This window comes from Halichoeres trimaculatus, unplaced genomic scaffold (assembly GCF_033239565.1).
Source record: "Halichoeres trimaculatus isolate MK-OKI-2021-1 unplaced genomic scaffold, fHalTri1.1 fHalTri1_scaffold_4, whole genome shotgun sequence".
Taxonomy (NCBI): domain Eukaryota; kingdom Metazoa; phylum Chordata; class Actinopteri; order Labriformes; family Labridae; genus Halichoeres; species Halichoeres trimaculatus.
In genome coordinates, this window is record NW_027437182.1 from 7,932,340 (window position 1) to 7,957,828 (window position 25,489).

The 25,489-nt window shown below is 39.0% G+C and overlaps 1 protein-coding gene across 1 annotated transcript in view; it reads right to left on the reverse strand.

Annotated features, from left to right (window-relative positions):
- Positions 1 to 9,278: 9,278 nt before the first annotated feature.
- Positions 9,279 to 25,489, reverse strand: part of LOC141789433 (regulator of G-protein signaling 8-like) — a 35,764-nt gene continuing 19,553 nt past the window's right edge. Inside the window, exons 2-5 of the mRNA XM_074668831.1 lie at positions 22,355 to 22,465; positions 19,697 to 19,758; positions 13,654 to 13,820; positions 9,279 to 12,003 (exon numbers count right to left, since the gene is read on the reverse strand). Of these exons, the coding sequence (XP_074524932.1) occupies positions 11,809 to 12,003; positions 13,654 to 13,820; positions 19,697 to 19,758; positions 22,355 to 22,455 (525 nt within the window). The 5' untranslated portion in view covers positions 22,456 to 22,465 and the 3' untranslated portion in view covers positions 9,279 to 11,808. The remainder of the gene's footprint in view (positions 12,004 to 13,653; positions 13,821 to 19,696; positions 19,759 to 22,354; positions 22,466 to 25,489) is intronic.

The window sequence follows — 25,489 nt, forward strand, 5'->3', positions numbered from 1 at the left end:
AGCGCATGCTAAGTTATGATGTAAGATGCAAATAGAGACGTTCCTCAACTTTAAAAATGGCGGCGAGCCGTCAGCACTGGACTGCTGCGGAAAGTTTGTTTTTGATCCAAACTTTGAAAGAAATGAACATAAATTCAAGACTGGACGGACGACAAACTCACAATACGGAGCATTGCAACACCGTGACAAACAAACTGCCGTCCTCCAGCTTTGATATCTCGTGATGTTTAGGTTTTTCTGAGCATGCCCCATTGACTATTCTGTTTGATTACAGCGGTGCATGTAGACCAGAGATTGGAATATTCCTTTTCATTTATACTATCGTTTTCAAAAAGTAATTCAGAAAGATTCCATTCGAGAAAGATGAAAAACTCCTCATGTAACCGTAGCTACTGATAAAATAATGCAGAGAATAAATTTAAAAAAAAAAGAAAAAGAAAAAAAAAGTTGGTGGACAAAAAGAGTTTAAATGCAGGTTAGGAAAATATTAAAAAAACTCACATATTTTACCCATATCGCCCCCTAATGGAGGACATTTTTATTGGAAAGAAGCTGAGTTTGCTGATGTTTATACAGCATATAACACAGCAGAAAACTGACCACTTTCTGGTAGTGAGAGACAATTGATGGGTGTCTCCCATCCTTGGTTGGTATCACAGACTATGAGGTGATCAAGTAAGAATTTGACTGAAAACAAAAGCTAAAGGCTTAGCTTTATAAATTCAAGACAAAAAAAAGGAAGCTTTGGGGAAGTCTATCCAGTACTTAAGGAGATTTTCAGCAACAAACATCTTAACTGAAGGATTTCCAAACCATACTTGTAAGCATTGCTTGAAGGAATCATGAGTTATTTCTCTCAGTAGACTTTATGAACAACACTAAGCCACACAAATACTGTGAATCAAAATCAGGCTTTTTTCTTTTTTGTTAGTTTGTTTTAATCCTTAAAATGGGGAATTTCAGTAAACATGGCTTATATTGTAAAGAAGAAGCTGAAACAACATATATGTTTGGGAGCTTGACTCCTTCTCTGTTTATTCAAGCATTCAAGCTTCTTTCCAGGATGTGTGCGACCAGTGATTCAAAACATGCATACAAAAGGCTGTGAGATAAACACGCAGATCAATAGGTACAGTCAATCCACAGCAAGGACACGCGTCTCTACATGTGCAGCAGCCATCTGTGAATATTTAATGCACTTGCACTCTAAGTGTTAGCAGAGATGGCAGAAGTACCATTTAATTTCTCAATTAGATATTTCAGTGCTGTGCTACATATCGAGGAGGCGAAGGCTTTCCGGAGCAAAACTATCACACTGCATTTAATTTGTTTGGATTAAATATGTGTCATGTGTGTCAGCCTCACGTGGAGCTCATAATTTCTCCTCCGACTCATGATTGAACCAATCCTGACTGCAGCAGCAATTCACCTTTTGTGCACTGTAATAAGAGATGAGGGGAGCTGAAACAGATTTCACAGCCATGAATAAAATACCACCATGATGCTTCCTCAGACAAAAGCTCCACTGGGTGTTGAATGACTGTATCTTGTGGGTGGTCCTGACCAGTGGACCAGGGGAGCCAGCCAGCAGAAATCACAGGTAATGATTAACCTGGTGTTAAATGGACCTGTTTACTCCTGCTGTATTTCAGTTACGAAATTTCAGGCCTAAATGAAAACAACAGGACTGATATTTGACTCTTGTCAACATCGCGTTTGGAAGAGCCTGCTCCCTCTGAGATCATAACAAACAATCAGTCATGTGAAAAGCAGGGAGCAGCGGGTGAACTGTTCTTTACAGAGTGTTGTTTGTGTCTAAAAATAGGATGTTTGACATAGATGGACAGTTCAGACTCTTAGGGACATAGGCATTTTAGCACAGAGCATATACACAGATGTGAAATATTTCTTTTGTTGCTAGTTTTTTTTTTTACCTTAGGCATAATAAAAAACTGAAAATGGTAAGTTTATACATCTGATCAGGGAAAATGTTCTCCATTAGGGGGCGATGTGGGGAACATGTTTCAGGAATTTTTATGGCAGGATCAGGATCTGGATTAAGCCAGGATTGTTTTTTTTTATGTTCAGACTATTTTGACCTGCAAACGCCAATATTTCTTATTCTGCGTTTCGAAAAATTTGTTCTCTCCAATCTTTGTCTTTTCTGCACCATTTTAGACCTAGAGATCTTCTGAGATCTCTAAACCACAAAAAAATGAATTATTTTCATGTGTTATTTGTCTTATTTTGAGTGAAAATTGTCTTATTATAACTGATATGAGCCACATTCACCTGGCCGGTCAAGAAGAATGTCTTGTTTAAGGTTGTTCATAGAAAAAAAAAAAGGTCTGAATTGCATGTAACAAGTAAAAAAAAAAAAAAAGAAAAAAAAAATCAGCAAATGGAACAAGAAAAATTTGCTAGAAAATCTGCTTAAAACCAGAATGAAGTAACCTTACTCTTGTTCCATTGGCAGATCGTCCATTTTGCAGTGTTTGTTCATTAAGCACATTTTCACACAATGATAAATATGTTCATTTTAGCACACTCCAAATGCAGTTTAATGAGACTTTTGTTTGTACAATTGACAGAAAATTTAAATGTGCAAAAAAATTTAGAACATGATATTTTTTTAATTGTCATAATTCATAAACTGATGACTCGTCTTATGATGACTACTATGACAGACCGTCTGGAGAGTATGACTAGATGAACTTAGCAGCCGGTGGCAGAAAGAGAGGAAGATAAAAATAAAGAGGAGGATGAAGTGTAGGATGGAGTGGAAAAGGCTGCCGACTGTGGCTGGTCTTAAAGTTGACAGGACTGCCTGGGGCAGGGGCAGAGACTGAGCAGACCTGCACGTTGGTGGTTCACTTGTTCAAAAATGAGGTCAGCACACTCATTGTCTATTGTAAGATGAAAGCTGGGTGCCATATGAAAATGGATCATGGACTGAAATTGCCCCCTGGGCTTGACTTTGGACATAGATTATGTAAAGTATATGAAGCGACTCTGAATAGTCTACAGTAAAAGCTGCAGGGTTAAATTTTTATACCACAGTCTGGGTGAATACTTGACTGTGATTGGCTGCAGGGTGTCCATTAAAAAGTGTTTTAGGACACCTATAAAAAAGTTCCAGTCAAATAGCCTGATTGTTGCGCTGGCTCAGTCGCTAGTTGGTAACCGTGGCAACAGAAACTCAGAACATTTGTTTACATATACTATTTCACAGTTTATTTAATGATCAGAGTGAATGTTGGATAACATTTCTTGCAATAAAATGATTCAGTAAACTATCTGTGGACTTTGGTTCTTTGAAAGAAATTTTCGCATCATCTTCTGGACACACACAAGCGGTGTTAGAAATGAGGTGAGGTGTATGACATACATCTAAGTGTTACTTCTACTGTTTTCCCACACTGCCTTGCAGGGTACCTCTAACTGGGTGCTCAGTAATTTTCCCACACTGCTATCCTGACAGAGCTACTTTTCCCACGCTGCCTTACAGGGTACCTTTAACCGTGCACTAAGTCATGTTCCCACACTGCTATCCTGACAGGGTACATTTTCACACTGCCTTACAGGGTACCTTTTACTGTTCACCTCAGTCAGTTTCCCACACTGCGATCCTGACAGGGTACCTCACAGATAGTTTGTCACTCAAAATGATGTCTTAGCTCTAAATGTCTCAAATACTTAAACTACTTCTTGTTGGAGATGTGATGCTATCAATCTGACCAAAATACCTTACAATTATTAATCTGACTCCATTCTCCTCTCACCTCTTTCGGCGCAGTTCGTTGATGGGGAAGGATCAGGAGGCGTCCTGGTTCTCAGTTGAACACATATTTATTAACAATAGGACAAGAATATGCATTTACAGAGATCTCTGGTGCAGCCTCATTTCCCTGTTCCCTACATGTTGCAGAGACAGTTCATGAGACTGACCCTGACTCTCTCTCTCAGCACCAATATATAGTCACTAACAGAGTTTCTCTAAGGAATGTAGGTTGAGTCATCTTCTTATTGGCTCTCCAGGTGTTGTCCCCCTCTGATTGGCTGCTGGCCGTCTTCTGTCTCTGTCTGTGACTGGCATTCATCAAGTGGGTGATCAGCCCCCCTTCACTTATCTGTAGAGAAATTGTTAGAAACACAAATCTCGCTTCCTTCCTTCCTTTAATTGTTTACCGTCCTCACTTACACTGAAACACCTTTACTCTAAAAAAGTAATTGCTGACTTGTGTTATTAGTGTTACACAGTTACTTCTTTTTATTATTGGGTATAAACATTAACTTCACTTGTGGTCACTCTACACTCCGGGTGCTCAATAAAATCCCAGGAGTCCCCAGCCCCCCTCAAGTGTCCTGCAATTCATACCAACAATAATGAGCACATGTGTACAACCAAGTTAGTAAAAGCACATCTGTATAGTATTGTTAATAAAAACATGTCAAATAGGCTATATATTCTTTCAGCGGTAAGAGGTAGTCTTACTTAAAATTGTTGCTAGGCGCCTGTCGGCTATGGCTGCCTCCTGCAGCAGCTCTCTCTTCTTTGTTCGTTTCTTGTAATTTTTTTGTCTCTTTTTCATAATCTTTGTATTTGGAGTGGATCATCACTTTGTATGGTTCATTGTTGGTCATGGACACCAAACTTTTTGTGGCTTCAGCAATATTTTTACTACTTTTTCTCCTGTGTTTGTCTGGAGATCCTACATGTAACCATGGCTGCATTGTTTAAACGTGAAATTAGCTGTTAGCAGCCTGTAGCATGTCAATGCTAACTGGTGGAAGGCTTGATGATTTCCCTCAGCTGGGAGGTGACAACGTGAACCTGTCCTACCATCCATCATTATGGGGAATGTGGGATCCGTCTCCGGTGGGATGGCCGAGCTAGCCGTGCTAGCTCAGCTGCAGAGGGGCTGCCGGAGGGCAGAGTGGCATTGTGCTGTTCACGGACGTGGCTGATGGAGCTGACATCAGACGCCGGTGCCACATGGGAGGAGCTTCGCTTGCTGTGGGCAGACAGGATCCAGGAAACAGAGACTGAACAGACTGCTGGGGAGGCTCAGTCCAGGACCCTTTGGAGGTGGAGACTGGCTGGGCTGGAGAGTGGTGGACAAGCTGTCATCATCTACTTTCTTATGGACCTTTTTGCACTTCCTATACACTTTCTTACTTTTGTTTTCTTAAATGCTGCTGTGACTCCAGAATTTCCCCTCGGGGATAAATAAAGTACTTTCTCTCTCTCTCTTCTTTTGTAAATGTCTGTTGTATAAGCAACCGCCTCTATGTTGTCCATTCATTTCTGATAATGGACGCCTTATGAGGTATTCTGCCTTACTTATTTCATTGATATTTAGCTTGTAGCAAGAGTGTTCTCCATTTTTTTCCTCCTGCAAATTTCAAATCAATTGTATTGAGTCATTAATGCATTTTCTATTTGATTTCACAGTATGAGGCGGGAGAATTCCCCAAATGCACAACCTTTTTTTTCATATGACGTGGTTGCTTTGACCCTTTTATTGTCCCTTGTTTTTGTAACTTTAAAGAACAAAAAAAGTTGTATGAGCCTAAAAATAAAAGGCTTTTTCATCAAAAGGCAAAATCAAAAATTAACACTAATCCAATGTTGGCTACTTCCTGTACTCTGCTAGTTGTGTTTGATGTTTGTTACCGTGGAGACATTACACAAAGGGTCTAACTGTGCTTATGTTCAGACACTGTTTAAATAAGAGCAGACTATAAACAATGCAGTAAAAAAGTCATCAATTTGAAACACTAAACGCGCTGGCTGATAAAAATCTCTGTAGGTTTATCACTCGGAGCGAGCCCTTGTACATTACACAGACTCATTTAGCTCTGTGTTGAAAGCAGACAAATAGAATATTGTGTTTACATCTGGTCTCATAGTCATGTGAGAGTGGTACAGCAATGGATAAAATAAACCAGTTTTTATTGGACAGGACGTTTTTATAACAAGCAAATCAAATTTGTTTGGTTGTTTTTCCTGCACGGCTTCTGTTGTTTGTCTCAGACCTGAGCAGGAGGAATAATCGACTGTCCAGCTCTTCCTCCACATGATCCACAGCTGAGGCAGTGCTGCAGGGAGGGTATTGTGTTTACTATTGATAAAGACAGTAGATACAGAGAGATGGAGAATGACTGATACTACGGGAGAGAGAAAAAACATGGGATAGGATGACCAAGACAAGGACTGCAACAACTAGTCAGCATATTTAGTTATAAAAATTAGGGACACTCTCAATTCTACCCCTTAGCCCTTGGTTTTGTGCATGCACATCTAGTGAAATGGTGTTCCAATTCTCCATAAAATCAAAGGCAAAGGGCTACACAACCCTTCAAACTAAGATAAATTGGGACCTTACCTGAAACCAAGGGATGTGATAAATTTCTGTTGAAAATCACTTTTTGCGAGCCATGTGTCTGTTTTGGAATTATATGGAGATCGGATCAAAAAAACTGTCTTTGTACAAGACAACTTTTAACAACAATGCAATACAATGCGCCGAGGTAAAGCACTTATCAGAACAGTTACGTAGCGTTATGGTTTGAAACATGACATCAAGCAAATGTTGAAGTAGTTGGCTATATGTTAGCAATATTGTCAGCCCTGTGCCCGGATGTATCTGTAGGCTAACATAACAACAAGTAAACACTGCCAGTTTGTAAGTAGTTTAGTAGCTGTCTAAATTTAGCAGAGCTGTCAGCCTGGTGCTCTAAGACATGTCTGTAATGTGGTTAGCTTGTGGCTAATCCTGGTTAGCTATGTCCTGCCAGTCATCTACCAAGCAGAGCTAATGTAACCTCACTCTTCATTTTATTGATAGACTCTCCAGTTTGAACAGACCACTGCAGAATAACTGCTGACTGTGGGTTGGAATGGACATTATCAGAAACAATTTAGCCCCTGTGTTATTGAGTGATACAGCCATAGCTAAAGGCTAATTAGCCTGTAGCTCAGGCTGTATCACTCCCCCGTTTATCTTTTTTCTCCTCTTCTGTCCTTTTTCTGTCTGACAGTTAGGCTCCAGTGTCCACCATCACTACAAAATTAATCACAGAAATTGTTTTCAGCTGAAAAAAACACAAATTTCTGTGTTTTATCTCTTCTCTTTACTAAACTTGGGCAGCTGGCGTGGTGTTGTCATAGAGACCTAGGTGCATCATAAATCAGTCTGGTGCAGGTTGACCCAAACAGGAAGCTGAGAAATAGCAGTTTAAGATAACCTGTAACCAGCAATATTGGCGCTTATAATCTCATTTTAAAGTGTGGATTACAGTCAGGAATATATCTAGAAGGGAGACTTTTTCAAGATCACTTTCAAACTCCTCACAGCCCCTTTAGATGAACATTAATTGATAGATTTTTTTTTTTTTGGCATATAACAGCCACTTTTTCAGGCATAGACATCTTCCCACCAGTGCCTTTTGCGTGGACACAAAGGTGTTTATCTACTCTGTGATAGTAAACAGTAGGGGTGTAACAGTACATGTATCCGTGCCGAACCGCTCCATAAGGCTGTTCGGTTGGGTACAGTGCTGTATTCGAAGGAGTACAGTAAGTTTACGTTGGCCGCTGCACATGGCTCTTTAATATTCACGTGAGTACTCGTCTATGATTGGCTGAGCATATTCATGAGAAAATTGGTTTGTGATTGGTGCTTTGCGATCATGTGCATATCATGTGGACATGACGTCTCACGGTGAGCCAATCAGAGGATGAATATCAAAGAGCTTTCGTAGCCACAGGAGCTTGTGTCTGAATTGTGCATCATGGCTGCTGCTAATGACCAACCAGAGCTTGAAGAGCCTCCCCCCTCGCTGTTTAATGGCAAGTTTTTGGTTTAAAAAACATGCTAAACAAGCAAATGGTGTTGCGTTGTTCCATACTGTACCGAAAATGTACCGAACTGTGACCCTAAAACCAAGGTACGTACCGAACCGTGATTTTTGCGTACCGTTGTACCCCTAGTAAACAGGCAATGTTTAAATGTTAATGTAAGTGTAAGTCTGTTTTGCTAGATGCTGCTAAAGACACAACTGTTCACGTAGAAGTCAAAACAGCAAACTGAGCTTTAGTAAATAAACGTTATGGCAAATTCTGAGTGAAGGGAATGTGTAACAGTTTATTTAGGGTTCCTTTTGAAAAGCTCTTTAAAAAAAAAATTTTTTAGACCTTATTGGAGGGCTGAAGGCAGCTCACAAAATTGGCATTGGTTGTGTGTGCAGACTTTTAACATGATCATCATGAAACAAGGACTTGCTTCTCTTGAAATAACACAAGAACCACTGGCCTAGATCCTACAAAGCATGCTGTTTGCCTTTCAGCTCTATTAACCCATTATCTGTTGGTGTGTTCACCTCTGCAGAGCATTACCACAGCTCATGTATTTTTATCTGATCCATCTATAAAAAGCACTACCTGCTCCCATCATTGTTGTCCAGATGCATTGGAGTAATTTTCACAGCTCTCAGCAGAGACAGCTATCATTTCGTGCTGAGTTTGTGCTCAGCTTGTGATCTTGTCCACTCTGAGTTGTTAGTCTGCGCTGTCTGCAGTCTACTGGCCCACATTCGTAGGCCTGTGTTGTGTCTGCTGAGCTGAGCAGAGCAGGGTGCTGTCCCACATTCACTCTGCTCCCCATTCCCTGAGTGACTAACACATCAGAGGCAGCGAAGTTAATGGATGTGTAATGTCCCAGTGGGCAAGTATATCCCACAAGTGCCCCAGATACTGCAGGGAGCAGTATGAGTTTTTATTTTTGAAAGCTAATGGTTGTGATGCGAAATAGAGGTAGCTTCATGAATGTTTGATTATTCTGTTTTTACTTTTTCTGGATAATTTTTCATTCTATGAGTCATTGCTGTAAAAAGCAGCAGCAACATCAGACCTTAGAAGTCACCACATGCAGAGATGTTGAGTGAAGTTCTCTCCCTTTTTGACAGCAACACAGTGACTGTGTTACTCTTCAGCCAGTTATTTGAAACTGTCATTACTTTCCTGCTAATTACTTCCATAGAAACTGGACATTTTAATCCTTAATCTTATCTAAGACAGAATTTTGAAATGGAGTGACAAATCAATGGATTGAGGATTTGGCTTCTCATTTATTAAAGACATTTCTCTCTGGTTTAATTTATGTTATAAAATGTCAGAAAAATCGAGGTCAATCTGTTTGATGATTGGATGAACGCATTTTCATAACTCTAATACCCTCATGCGCTGTGGGGATGAAATCACGCAGCACAAAAAAGATGGATGCAGATTCATTTTTAATCCCAAAATCAAAGGGAAGGTTACATTCATGTAGAACACAGTAACATTAGATATATTAGAGTGATATGTTTCAGCCTTATTTGCTGTTTTCCCCAACAGTTTGGCTCTTACAGTACTCATGCACTAAAGAAAATATTTGTGTATCCTGAAATACTCCAGGAGTCTTTTCAGTTAGCTTATTCAAGAAGGAGTGCAAATGCTGAGGGAGCACGTCCAAATACATTTACCATGTTACTGACTTATTCTATAGATTGTTTTTTGCAGATATTTTCACGACATAGCATAGAAATCAAAGAATATCAAAGTACTAATTCTGAGTATTGCATCATGCTGATAATTTTAATCTTTTGCACAACATAAGTCAACCCAGAAGAGATTCTTTGAAGGTCAGGGTGTTGCTTTCAATTCACTTAGTGCAGGGTTAGGGAGCAGGTGATTAAGCCGTTCATTCGAACACTTGAGTTATGTAAGCCCGTTCACAAATTTATGTAACTTTAATTGACAAACTACTGATATTAATTTTGCATAATTTTGATTAATTTTTTTAAAGAAAAGAACTCCTGCAATTTACATGATTGACATTTACAACCACTCCTCTTGAACTTCTTAACAGCAGCTCCCAGTGCATTGTTCCTGACCTAAGTGAACTGAAAGCAAAACTCAACAACACCCTTTTCATTCTCCACATTTAAAGTCACATAGAATAGCAGTTAGAGTATACAACACACAGGAATATGCAGCTATACTGAGTGCAATACAGTTTGGCACAGTTTCAGAGAGTAAGTGTTCACTCACTAATTGTTCTTTGTAAACACACAAACTACGACAAAGTCTACTCACCTGCATGAGACACCGAGGAGTCTATTCCGCTAAGAGTTAAAGATTAGTAGCCTAGAGGATAGTGCTGGGCAAGTGTTGTGATTCTTAATGTAGAGCTTTTTAGGTGATGGATTTTCTTTCAGTTTGTGCTTTTGGTCCCTGATTTATTTATAAGCATTAGGTGTTTGCAGACGTGACAAGACTCTCCTCCACACCAGATGGACACTTGATGATGCTAACAGTTAGTAAGCTAGCTAATCTGCCACTAGTACTTTTTTAAAGTATTTAATGGTGATGCAAAGGAGGAGGAAATTCTGAAAACCTGGATGAATTTTTTTTTTTTTTTTCGTGGTACTGACAGTACGGTGGCCCTGAGAGCTCACAGCACAAAAACTTGAAGAAAAAAAAAACATTGAAAAACTCAAAACACAAGCAAATTAAGAAAACATCTTCAACAATTTGCTGCAGATTTTCAGTCACAGCTCTAATACACATACTCTAACACAATGTTAAATACATAAAAAACACATACTTTTTCACCTCATTTTCCAACACAACTGATGAAAAAAAAACTTAATAGAGCTGTGACTGAAAATCTGTGTCAGCGACAAGCATGTCTGGACATGTGCATCACTTTTAAATGTCCTCTGGAAACACTTCCGTTGTGTTGAAGTGTATTTGCAGCGCGTTTTTCTAAATGCTGCACATATGTTGTCAAATTGGTGAAGGTCTTTTCCTAATTTGCTTGTTTTGTCTTTTTGCATGTGTTTTCTTAAGTTGCAGCACTGTGAGCTCTCAGGGCTGCCATATGACAGGGATAAGACTACAAACATTCAAATTATAAACCCAGCTCAGGGTCAAGTGCCAAAAAATTCTTTCTTCTTTGCACTGCTGGGTTCATAACTGTGTCTGAAGAAGGCAATTATATGGAGGCCCTGAAGTGCAGGGCATGACAACGTAAAATGAAACATGACAACAAAAAAAGAGAACACAAGACAAACATAATATAAATAAATAAAAGGAGCTACCTGCATTGTCTGCCTTTTTGACTGGAAAAAAGCTGTGAAAGAGAAAAAGACGTGTCTATCTGAGTTGGACTTCATTCATAAAGTTGAGATGTTTGATACCATTTTTTCCTCCTGCGTACTGATTCCAATGCACAGGTTCAAATACCAGCCAGTACCATGCTCTGAAGCATTCAAAGTTGCAACATGTGGAGAGCTAGAGTTTAAATTTTAGACAACCTTCATCACAAATACACCAATTATTTATAATCAATTACACATATCAGGCAGTATCTTTAAGCAGAGTATTATAATGGAATCAATCCTCTGCTTGATCTCAGGTTTATTCTTGTTTCTCAGTCTTGTGGCTTCAGTTTTAGTTGGCTAATATCATGTCAGTGTCATGTAATATGGTGACGGCATTTGATGACATTTCACCCAGCACTACATGGGAGGTAAACTAGTTTATCCAGTCCTTGTCTCTGTAATTTACAGCGTACTACACCATGACATGTTTTTTTTTTTTCTGCAGGGTTTGCATGCATGGAGCTGGTGTAGACAAAAGACACAGTCAAGCATGTTGCTCCATCCTTGCAGATTCACAGTATTCAGAGGGTTAATGAATCATTTACAGTGTAGGTCCAGTTTTCTGTCCTCCCAGTTTTCAGCCTCTACTAGACTCTGTCAAACAGACCTCCGCTGGCCTTGTGCATGCGCCCTCTTCAGTATGTCCTGGTACATCTTTGACCTGAGGAATCGTGGGTAGGAGTCTTTCTCCATGAGGCTGTAGATCTTAGCTTGGGCTTCGTTGAGGCTGGTTGGAGACGGATCTTCCAGGCTTTGTTTTGTCTTTTCTCTGGTGCGGTAGTCAATGTTTACCTACCGGGATGAGGAGAGGAAACACAAATTCACATTTAGCTTACTGCTCATCATTCTTGAATATTTTCATGAGCATACGTTTTAATTGACCAGTTTTCATGTGCCAACCTCACTGCACTGCACAGATCACTGAGGTCTTTATCCTTCTCTGCCCTCAATTTAGGAAAGACCATAAAAATTCCTCTTCAAAATAAAGCCTGGGAATTTTTTTCTTAACAGTATTTTTCTCTCCCTCTGAAAATGGGCCAGCTACCCACTTTTTGGATCACCTTAGATGACCTGCTTGAATTTCCATTACTTAGGTAAAGTTTTTACTGACCAGCCCCATATTATGACTTGTAGTTTAGGCCCTGTTTACATGACAACGTTTCATCTGAAAATGCTAAAACACAGTGAAAAAAAATCTGTGTTTACACGGAAACGCTGACGGACTGAAAACACAGTTGTAAGCATGCCAGGCCTATAGTTGGTGCTATAACTGTCTTGTTCAGAAGCCGCTTTTGGGAGATCTCCACCAAAGTACAGTTGGGATCATCTAGTGTATTGGTGAATACTAAGAGCAAAAGTTTCAGAAAAATCCCACTCTGGAGGCCATTTAAAAGTTTGCGTTTTAGGTCGGCTGAAACGCTGTTTCCGTGTAAACGCGAGGCTGAAACGCAACAAAACTTTTGCGTCTTACCCCAAAACCATTGTCATGTAAACAGCCCGTTTGTTAGCAGGAAAAAAAAACCTTCTGCCATTATGTATGAACTCAAGTAAAATTAACTCTTGGCAGTGAATTTTCAGGTATGTTGAAGTTTATCAATAAAAAGTATCACACTGCAAAAAACTGAAATCTTAAGTGTTTTTGTCTTATTTTAAGTAAAAATCACCTTGTTATACTTGATATGATCTGTATTCAACTGGCCAGTCCAGAAAATTGTCTTGTTCTAAGTTATTTAAAAACAAAAATCAGGACTGAAAAATCTTGTTACAAGTCAAAAAAATCTGCAAATTGCTTGAAATTTGCTAAAAACTAGTATAATGTCTTAATTCAAGTAACTTTAATCTTGTTCCATTGGCAGTTTTTTTTCACTTGTTACCAGCAATTTAAATTATAATTTTGTCTTTAAATATTTTGAAATAAGACATTTTTTCTGGACTGGTCAGGCAAATATGGCTCATACTAAGTCTAAATAGACATTTTTACGAAAAATAAGGCAAAAATACTTGATAAGATTTCAGTTTTTTCCAGTGTACATGCTAAGAAAGACTGTTCAAAGATCTATGAGTAGGCATGACCTGGCAGCTGGAGTGTGTAAGAGAACAACACTACACATATCTGACTGGCTTTGAAAGTAATCTCACTTGGTCATTGTTTGAGTCTGTGTGTCAGTGGGACAGTTTTCATGACAGTGAGACCGATGAATCATGAGGGTTTGCTCAGTTATGATGAATCTATTTTATCATCTCTAACCTCTATCAATTCATACTCTTTGCACAATTAAGCTACTTTGACTTTGTGAGAAAAGGAACAGACATCTTCAAGTTCAAGAGTCTTATTGAAATAAAGTAACCTGATTTCAACAATTCCACAAGTAGTGAAAACCTGTTATGATAAAATACACACATTGCCATGCACTGATGTTAAAAAAAGCCTGTTTCACACACCTCTCTTGGTGCCTGAATATCAATGAACTCCTTAAAGATCTTGTCTGCTCTCGACACAAGCTTGGTCGAGCTCTTGATTTTCTTGTACTCCTCACAAGCCATCCAAAACTCGATATTCTCATCGCTAAACTCCGTCTTGAGAAACGTCCGGAAGGCACCCAGTCCATCTGAGAAAGGACACATGAATCACAGGGGTGAGGGAGGAAGGGAGGTAAAAACAACAAAAAACACTTCAAACGTGATTGATGCGGCTGTGTTACACCTATTTCTGTACTGCAGAAGAGACTCCCCCCTCCTGATCATGTGATATTCAGTCCGGTAATGTCCTTCATCTCTTGTTGATGTTTTTGTGAGTGCATACACACACTTGTTCCCAGAAGCGGGAAACGGCTCTCATGATTAGGACACACAAACAAATCAGAAAAAATACAGCCACCGAGAGATATTTGATTCTGTCTTCATCAGTCAAGATAAGTGATCAATTTATGTGTTCCCCTTCTCTGATATCACAGGAGGGGGATGTTTTTCTACAGACCCGGTCATGTTGACATGTCATTTGGACCCCTCTTTTTTTTTTTTTTTTTTTTGCTGTTTACTCATTTAGCAGGGGCGAGAGAAGGGGGAGCACCATCTGCTTAAAATGGAAAAAATTACCCGCGCACACACTCACAGTCTAATGAGTGGGTGAACACGTAACAACACAAGGGTTTACATGGGCTCAAAAATGTATGATAAATAAGTGCTCCTGGCTTCTGTCCCTGAGTGACTGTGGAGCTCAGACGTCAACGGCAGCAGAACCTTCGAGCTTAGAGAGCGCCGTCTTTTCTTCTTGAACATTTTTTCAGGGCATATCAAGTATAATTTTCTCCACCATTATTTTACTTTACTCTGTAAAGGTCACAGAGAGCATAGTGACGTCTTTAGTCTCTGGGTTTGGGAAATTCCTGACAGCTGCAGTTGTAGAGCTATTAGGTTAAAAAAGTGTAAATATTATTTTAAAGTCAAATGATATCGTCAGATAAAATAAGTTTGGTATAAAATTGTCAAATGTTTGAGTAGTTGGAGTAGCTGTTGTTGTCAGCTGAAAGCTGCTTAATTATAGTACCTTTAACGGTTCATTCTTGATTAAGTTGATTCAGTAAAGCTCTGAATAAACACTCGCTGAGCAAACATCTGAATTAAGTCTTGTTTGAACAAGATAATTTATCTGGCTCTGCTGCTGCTGACTGCTCGACTATATTTACCAGATGATGTTTGTCTGTCTGCTGCCTATTACTGAGTGAGTACCTTCGACCGCTCAAGACTTTTAAAGTAAGACAGCAGCAGGTGAAACCAAACAGTTGCATATGACCAAAGCCTGTTTTTGTTGCTATCATTTGTGGCACCAATTTCAAAGCTCTTAAATTTCCGTGTTTGATTTCACTCTGTTGCTGTAAAGGAGATTGAGATTGAACACTGTGACAAATACCTTGGTATACTGATTGATGACTCCTTAAATGTAAACTTTGTGCTGTGTCTTGTGAAAAAGCTGAAGCTAAAACTGTTTGAGAAAAAAGTTTGTTTTTCTTTTAATGAAAAAACGGGCTTGTTGCTACAACCTCTGTATCTGTTTAAGATAATGGAGACCCTAAGCCCTGTTTCCGCCAAGTATTTCGGTTTAGATTAGTATTTGTTGACTCCGTTAAGCCTGGTCCTGTTTGCGTTTCCACAGCCAACCATGCCTCATCGTGGCAGGGGGTGTGTAAGCCGGATGCCGATAGCTGCATCAATTAAATAACACTGTGACACCATAGCAGTGCGGCACAATGTACCCTGCTAATAAATCCAACGGAGAAGAAAAATGCAACACAGTAAAAAAAGAACAACTGTGTGGGACATCCAGAAATTCGCCTTTTTGTGATTTCCATGTTACAAAGCACAATCAAGTTTTGTTCCAGAGAAGGCTGTGTGCCACAATGTGAAATTCAGCAACCGCTGTTACACAGTAAGTGACGACATTTTCAGCCAATCAACAGTCTGTAGTGTTGTAGCTCCACCTTCCGGGATCAGATTGGTTTAGTCTGGCACCCCTGTGGGACAGCTCGTCTTGGTTATTTGGGGATCTGTCCGTGGATTATTCAGTGGAAACGCCATAAAATGCGTGCTGTGCCGAGACGAACCAATAGGCCTGGGACGATGGTCAATAAATCAATTAATCGTTCATTCATCTTCACAGACTCTGACCAGTCCAGTTGCCTCGGTTTGAAGCATTTAGAATAACTGAGCTGGATGAGTTAGAATTTCCGTGGACACAGAGAGTGTAGTTTGCTACATCACAAAAGGACTTCTGCATTTTAACTCGTTTTTTTTTTTTTATTTCAGTGCAACTTTTGACTGAGAGCCCATTTCATTTTTATTTTTTGTTTTTTTAGGCACTTGAAAGTTGTTGATATTCCAATTGCATTTGTAAGGGTGTATTGCATTATTATGAGATATATTTTTTATATTAGTCATTGATTTGGTCAATAATATTGTTTATCATCAATAATTGTGGGACAATATATCATCCAGCAAAATTTGTTATCAGCCCTGGTCTACAAACCGAACTGAACCACTTGGTGGAAACGTGGCTCCCACCATGCCTCCTTGAGGTGCACAACAAACTGGAAACCCTTTTAGCTCAGCTGTTTGGGGAATGGATTCCTAGAACAGGATTTTAATCCATAATCCTTTTTTGTTTTCTGTCTGTAAGTTTGTGGTTTTGCTGCTGCCTGTCTTGGCCAGGTCTCCCTTAAAAAAGAGGTTTTTAATCTCAATGGGACCAAGCTGGTTGAATAAAGGTTAGAAAAAGCCATGTGATGGCAAATGACAAAAAAAAGAGTTAAGTTTAGACAAATAAAAATTGAGTAAAAGTTAGTACTGTGTTTTAACTGATACTCAACAGCAGGACATAGGCAGGTTCACTTAACTCAAGATCAAACCGAGTCACTGGAGCAGGTGAACTTAATGAACTGACAGGAGAATGTCTTGGGACTCCGGCTTAAATACATCAGAGCAATTAGGAGCAGCTGGGAGTAACGAGGACAGTGCAGGGCAGCTGGGACTGCAGCAATCAGCCGAGACCCCGGAGTGATCGTACGGCACTCTGGGACCAGCACAGACTGTATTTAAACAATACATTGTTCCCACAGTTAAGTAACGCCTGCTGTTTGTCACCAGATTACATGATCTGACATTTAGGTTTAACAACCTTTGCTACGATACAAAGTGTTGGTCATTGTCAACTTCACAATATGTCCTTACCCTTACAAGGCATGTAACAGGTGTGATCAATCCTGCTGAGCAGGAGAAAACACTACATACGATTCAGTAACACAGCACACTATCCATGTAAAATTAATTCAATGCTGAGCTGAATGTAATATCTGTCAAAGGAACATTCAGTACTGTCTCAGGGCTTCCACATCACTTATGTAAAGTATTAATGTGTGTGTGTGTGTGTGTGTGTGTGTGTGTGTGTGTGTGTGTGTGTGTGTGTGTGTGTGTGTGTGTGTGTGTGTGTGTGTGTGTGTGTACATGCTGTAGTTCACCTCACTAATGCTTGGTCAATTGAAACAGGATACACAGGCGTATCACGCTCCCAGTGCCTGGGAAGGCTTTGTTCTCACCTTTAATAAACTTTCTATGGGCGACTTTGGCTCTGTGTTGGTTTTTGTGTCACCCTTAGTCGTTGTGTCATGACCTCAATCTGAACAAAGTAAAGCATCCTGGACCCACATGAGCACCCTGTTAATAGCTTCTTTTGATTCAGAGCTCATGATCACTCAGCTTCTTTTGTTAGAATAAGGTTTGATGAGATATAAAAACTACTGCTTTGAATAGAGGCATAAGAGAAAAGTGGGGCTGTAATTTTTAATCTGAAGTCTTGAAATGTGTCTGAAAGGAGTGATGTACCAACTGAGATTTTTTTTTCTGCAAGTACCACCTAACAAGTGCAAAGAAGGTTTTTTCTTTTTCTTTTTCTTTTCTTTTTTTTTAAGCATGACATACAGCATTGTACTATTAGTGCCTGGTTTATGAAATATTTTTTATTTAGAAAAAAAAAATGCTGACCCTAAAAAATTGTGACTGGTTTGGATAGACACAAAACAGTACAACTACATCAACTATTAAATAAAAATAACTAAAGATGTGTTAAAGAGAAAATATTTGGGTACATAGACATAATTGTCACTTTAAAGGTAGGGTCTGCAGGATTTTTCTTTTCTTAGTAAATATAACATTGAAACTGGGCTCCGCCTCCTCAGATCAGTGCCAGCTGCAGCGCACACTCACTGCTTCTGACTGAGGCCACATGAACACACTCACTAGCCCAACAACCACCATTAGTATCTCATTTCCATGTCAAAGGGCTGTGCACTTGACTTGGCATGTTAGCACAAGCTAATCATTGGGTCATTTGACACATACCTGCTCAGCAGAAAGCCAACTCGCGTTGCTCTCCAAGTGCTTAAAGTAAGTGAAATTCGAGCCAAGCTCCACCCTCTTTAAGGAAAAATCTTTATCTGTTTTGCGTCTTGTTTCACTGTGGTTGTGTCTTTCTGTCTCTGTGCTATCGTAGCCACTCAGGATAGCGTCTCCACTCACTCGTCAACACGCAAAGTCACTTGTGCACTGGGGGGCGCTGTGATTGGCTAATGTAACCAAGCTTACTCTCCACTCTTGATACAACTAAAATATCAACATACAGGTGGGGGTGAGGGTTTGAGGCAGACAGTCTCAGACATACATGTATAGAGGCCTGTAAGAGATGATGAAGTGGGATTATTCCTGTACAAGTTAGCATTTATTTTTTTCTAGGAAAGTCCTGCAGACCCTACCTTGAATTAAAATAATGGGCTGCACTCAATCCAAATTTTTTTAACTCAACAATTGATAAACATTTCCTCAAAATAAATAAAAGTCAAAAGACTGCATATTTCTCCAAGCACTGACAGAATTTTGCTGTGGTTCTGGTTTTGCCTTCTTTGGTGTGTGTCCCTTCGTACTTTCAGCAGCATCATGCTATGCTTCAATTCCAATGCTGTAATTTGTGTTAGACTGGAATGAAGGAGACTCTTATTTTATGGGCGTTAAAACTGAATTGAGCAACCTACTGGATATATAAGTCAGTTTATGACCTTTAAATTATATTTGATTCTAAAAGAATTTTGCTTGTTTTAAGTGTTCTATATACATTTTTGTATCTTGCATACCTCCTGGAGTGCCCTTGTGTACCCCCAAGGGTACACGTACCCCCATTTGAGAACCCTGGATTAAGCCAAAAAAAATGGCAATCAGAGATAGCTTGCAAAAAAGTCTGCGGTAGTCTTACAGCTCACACATGTTTAAATTAAACATGCTAAAAACTGTTAGCATTGGAGAAACTTATGATGAGAAAAAGTTTGAGTGCTATATGGATCCTGTAGATATGGAAACCTACCAAGAGTGTTTGGCATTGACACACTCAAAAAGTAGCAAATAGAGACAATCCTGACTGAAAAAAAACAGTACGTTTCCAACACATGACAAATAACAAATGAGACAACAACAGTAACACGCTGTGGTCAACTTTGTCTCATCTCTTCTGTCTTTGGGCTGCATGTGTATGACGATTTGAATGACGAAATATCCCAAATTGGATGAGCTGTGCAGCTTCTGTGCTTCCTTCAATCTGTCAGTTGAGTTTATTGTTGCTTCATGCAACGTCACGGAGCTTGTTAGCCATTTGGAAATAAACCCATGACCCGGTTGTGTAGATCTGTGTTTGTGGGTGAGTTGGAACCAGTTTGTGCTCTGTCCAAGGGGGAGGTCAGTGAGAAGGGAGTGACTCATTATGCAGTAAGGAGTCCTCACAACACAGTGTTGTAGCCCTTACATAAGACCGGCTTGGAGGGAGAAACCGACTGGGCTCTGTATGTGCTGAGGGAAAAATAGATTCTAAAAACAAACGGGAACATGTTTTCAACACTTCTGAAGAGCATCTTTAATTTTCTTGATTGCTGCTGTTAGAACATCTACTTACGTTTGTGTGAGAGGAGATTATCAAACGACTCAGACCATCGGACAACCTCGTCTGTTGACAACCTGATGGAAAGAAATATAAAAAGAAACCACCATGAGATGCAAACCAACTGTGCTTCCATGCATTTTTAACACAAGATGCTCCCATGTGTGTGTTACAGAAGCGCAACTCAGTTTAATGTATGATTTATCGAGCTGCACACAGCTGCTTTCAAGGCGGAGGAGAGGAGACGGAAAGAGAACAAGAGCTGGCATTAGTTCACATTTTAATGAGGTGCTGGAACCATGATGGGTAACACACTATCTTGGAGATTAAAGGGATGCATTAACATTATGCATCGAGCGCTCAATGGGAGGTATACAGAACATTGGGCTATTTGTGACACACACCTTGGTGTACATCAAAGAGCAGTAAAAATAGCCTGCTTCTATAGCTGTCGTGCATGAACATGATAAAAAAAGTATTTTTATGCCAGCTTTGTTGTTATTTTTACACTGTTGGTTTGATTATGTCCAACCACACAGATGACATGTTTACAACTTCACAGTCGTGACCTAAGATTCAAAGAGGCTGAGACGATGATCTGTTTAAACTGGACTACAGTGACACCCTTTGGCCAAAAGTTGCACGCACGCTGTCGTACAGACTTGACTCTAAACATGGCATGTGTTTTGAAAATAAATTGAAATGCGTGTTCTTTTTAACTCTACTTTTCTTGGTTCAAGACATCTTTTTACCAGATACAGCCTCGAGGTAAGGTAGTTGTCATCAGTGGTTTGAAACGTGACAACAAGCAAACTTTGTCAGTTTGTACTGAAGTTTAGTAGTGGGCTATATTAAGCCCTGAGACATGTCTGTAACGTGTAACATTAGTGAATCCCAGTTGTGCAAGTGCTTAACTACCAACTTCAACCTTACCAAACAGAGCTAACCTAACCTGGCTGTTGATTTTAGTGAGTTTAAGCTTGTGTTTAGCCTTTAGCCTGTGTTGTAGGCGTTAGCTCGTGTTTTAACCTTTAGCTCATGTTTTAGCCTTTACCTTTTGCTTAAGACATCAGCCCATGTTTAGCCTTTAGCCCATGTTTGAGACTTTAGATTTTGTTTTAGCATTCAGCTTGTGTTTTAGCTTTTAGCCAAGGTTTTAGCCTTCAGCTTGTGTTTATGCCATTAGCCTAGGTTTTAGCCATATGCTTGTGTTTTAGCTTTAGCTTGAGTTTTAGCCTTTAGCCCAGGTTTTAGCTTTAGCTTCAGTTTTAGGCTTCAGCCCAGGTTTTAGACTTTAGCTCGTGTTTTAGCCTACAGCCTGTGTTTTAGCCTTCAGCTTGTGTTTTAGCCTTTAGCTTTTATTTTAGCCTTCAGCTTGTGTTATAGCCTTAAGCTAAGCCAAGGTGTTAGACTTGAGCTTGTGTTTTAGCCTTCAGCTTGTGTTTTAGCCTTCAGCTTGTGATCCATAACTCTCCCATTTTGTTTTCCTCTGCTTTTTGGTCCTATTTCTGTCTGACAGACTCTTGTGTCCACCATCACTACAAAATTACTCTGTTTTCAGCAGAGCAAAACTCAGATATATCCTTTTGCTAATAAGTTTTGTCCAGTGGCATGGTGTTGTCATAGAGACTTTGAAGTGCAGTTGGTCGGAAAGCTGAAAAATAGCATTTCGGAAGAGCCTATATTGGTGCAGATAATCTCATTGTAATTTGTGGATTAGGATCAGGCATATCTAGATGGGAGACTTTTTCATGTTCACTTAGAAACTCCTCTCAGTTCCTTTGGAGAGGAAAACTTGGTCAGAACATTTCGTGTCACAGTTGCTGCAGTGTGAACTGGACAGTCTGAGATTAACTTGTGCTGCCAGCTTGACGGACATCCAGTTTATCAAGTCACCAGCTGGTGGAAGAACACAGAATATCATGTGCTAATAAAGCTAACCTGCTCATATTGAAGTCTGACAGTCTGATAGCTTCACTGTATTCTTCCCCACAATCCTTTGCTCTTAAGACATTTCTCAGTAGTTTACTGTAGGTTTTAGCATTGAAATACTTTCAAGATTTTAAAATATCAGTGACAGTCTTCTTTGTGGAAAATATGTAAAAAGGCCAAAAAGGCAATTAATTTGGAATCCAGTGCTACATTTAAATGATTTGTTAACATGGTTGCACTGACAGAGAAAATGAAGAATATAAATGTTTTACTTACCATGCCTGTAATCAAGAAGAGATAATAAAAAGTACATGCAAATCTGTGTTTTTATAACTCATATAGCTGACTGTTTGCACAAATTCTTTGTGGAAAATATGTAAAAAGGCCAAAAAGGCAATTTATTTGAAAGCTTGAATTTAATCAGATGTTGCGTTTATTTCTGTCTTGTCAGCTGTCTACATAATTTTGAGAAACATCAATACTAGCATCAATAGAGTAAAGCATTTCAAAGTATTTTGCAGACAGGATTGCATAGAGTATCTCTTTTAAATACCTACGATTTAAAAGTTTCCTTCAAAGCTACTCCTTCAGAATTTTTACAGTTGCTTACTTTTTTCCTGTTAAAACTTCGCTGGCCATTGTCAGCACCCTGAGAATTACTTAACACCACAGAACTCTCCGTTTCCTTTTGTTGAAACATTTCAAACCCACGTTTCTAGAAACAGGATTTGGCAGACTTACTTCAGACACCTGGCAGTGGTTTCGTGGGCAGGAGGCAGGAACTCGGAGAAGTCACTGTAGGAGTCAGACTTGTGAGAGAGGCAGCCTAGTCTTGTCTTCATGGTGCTGATCCTGCAGCAGAAGGATGCAGAATATTATTATTATTTTTTTCCTGTTTACCGTGAGTCTTGGCTTATAGCTTGAACTTCGAAACTACAAAAACAGTCCTGTCATGTGTGAAGGTTTTGCACACAATGACTCGTTCAGGTGCATGGGTGTGTTTGTCACTTTAAATAGCACAGTCTGCTCCAGGAGTATACACATGGAAATGCAAACAGTGCTGAGAAAACATTGTCTCCAATGTTTGACTGAACGACAAAGTTGGAACGTAGCTTCACATTTATGTAACTGGAAAGTCTCTGGACAGTATCAGGAATAAACTGCAAATAAATAATAAGATGCATTATAGAATATTTTTTAGCTGTTGCTAAGGCTGCTTATTCTATGTTTCATGCATGTTCTGCCTTTTTAGATATTTAGACTATGCATAAGTTCTTAAATGTTGGGGAAACCTGATGAATGAATCTGACTGTAAGAAGCAAGATGCAGAGATAAGGCCATCCGACAGGACTGGATGCAGACAACAGGTGCAACTCCATATGCAGCCTGCTGATTCAGTGCCGCTCTGCTTCATTTACAAGGCACCTTCAAACATTTCTGGTGCCAGTTTCCTGTCATTCCTTAGTTTTTTGCATGAACACCGAGTCTGAAAGTGATTTGCAGAGTTAGGAAAAACCTTGAAAAGAACATTTTCAGACAGCAGCTGTGTTCTGCACAGGCAGTATTGTCTCTAATTGTTTCACTTTCCAGCTAGCATTCGCGTAATAGCTCTTCGCTCCTGCTCTTTTTGTTTTGTGTGCATGAAAGATACTCTCTGTTCTGCTTCTTTATTCTTCTTTAAGCAGATCATTGTGCAAGGATATTGCATGGGTTTATCAAGCAGAAAATTACAATTATAAAGTTACAGACAAATGCATGTTGATCTGTTACCCCTAAGAATAAGGTGTCATTCTGAGAATTGTCTTTATTAGCTTAGTCTTTCATATTTTACCAGGTAATCCAATACAAACCTAATTTATTATACATAGGACACATTAGGAGAAGAAAGAAAAAAACTAACAGCTAGATCAAGGTGCATGGAATCTGAAGAACACAATCTGATGAAACATAAGTACATAAACACTAAAGCAGTTGCATCATAAATGAGTCTGAAATGAAACAAGACATTGAGAAATTTCCTGAAATTACTTGGGTGCAGAAAGTCTATTGCAGATGCTGTGAGTTTGCCCAAGGGAGAAGTGGATTCTTACTTAAAACCTAAATCTAAGTGAAACTTTTTGTTGGGTTTAGGTTTTAAGTAAGAAAAGATATCAATACATTTTAAATATAATAACTAATATTGTTTAATTATCATTTCACACTCCAATTTTATACAATTTTACAGTGAACAATTAACTATTATCATGTTATTATAATAATACTAGAGCTGAAACAAAATAACTTGACCATGTTTTTAGACATGTACAAACCATGCCTGAAGCCATCTTAAGATGTGAACATCTTAGGACAAAGGAAAATTGTCTTAAGATGTCTTAAGACACTAAAAACTGTTTGGATGCATCACATATTCTGCTCATGTCATGCCATGAGTGGTGTCTTCAAGTTTTTGTCTGATGTCTAAAGTCGCCTTGATGTACAAAAGAGGAATGGGGCGTCTTGATTTTTGTCATTAAGACATTATAAGATGATTGATGGCTGGGTATGAATATTCCAGATACTCAAGATGTTTCTTAATTACTTCGATGATTGAAGTTAAACAGGAAGTTCCCGCCTTAACACCGGGTTGGTGCAAATTACTGTAAGATCAAGTAGCAACATCTACCCGTAGGTGCATGTCAGGTTGGCCCCCTCAATACCTGTTTTTTAAATCACATCTTAAAATGCATGTTTACCCCTTGGCTTTCAGCTTGCAAGTGCTGCATTTCTTAGTTTTCTAACATGGTCTTCGCTTTAATGTGTCATGTCTTCCTGACTGTTTAGCACTTTGGTCAATAGCGGTTGTTGTTTAAGATGCTCTATAAATACATCCAATTTCAAATCAAGCATCTTTTAATCCAACCAGCCCTCTACAAGACGCAATAACGAAAAAAATAAACCACAGTTTTCTTTGAAAGCATGAATGCTACCTTATGAAGGAGAAAAACTGTGAAAGCTATTGGCCACAGCTTACTTTTTATTTGACAGAAGTGCACCTTGTACACTAAGTTTTCAAAAATCAGAAATACTTTATTAATCCCTGAGGGGAGATTCCTTTTTTGGGTAACACTTTACTGTAGAGGTCCACAAATTGCATTGCACAAAAATAATAATTGGACAAAGTTTTTTCTTATTTCTTTAAAATTTCATGAGATTTTGGTGAAAATTAGCACATAGCTTCTGGCCAGATTCTGTTTTGCAGTGCGCCTGTACTCGCAGTGTCTATCACAATCAGGTAAGGCTAATTTACAACCCCACTCTTGGTGAATATCACACCTGAAGCCTTCAGTTGTATCATGTAAAACATAATGCAATTATGCATATCAACAAACTCAGTACTAGAAGTAGAACTTGGTGAAATTAAATAACAAATAGCTAATTATCAACTGCTTATTGGGAAATTGAATTATTCACTTAAGATTTGAAGGTAATTATCAGAGGAAACAATGAACCTAACCTTTGTATTCAAGAACTGAGCAGCTGTTTATCACCTACTTCTCTGGAAAGTGCAAAAACGTTAGGTTACTTCTAAAAACATTTTGTGGTGGGTTGTGATTTAAATTCAAATAAAAAATGTTTGCTAACCGTCACCTTCTTACCTTGCAAATTGGAGTAAATTTGGACATTATTTCAAAGAAGTGTTGTGATAATTTTAAAGAAGTTATGTGCTAATTTCAAAGATATAAGAAAAAACTTTGTCTAATTTCACCCATGTGTACTGAAATTTGCGGGCCTCTGAAGTAAAGTGTTATAATTTTTGTTACTGCTACTCCTCCAAAAAGTTAAACATAGAAAGTACAAAATAAGGAAAAAGAAGATTTGAGAAACTACAAAATATAT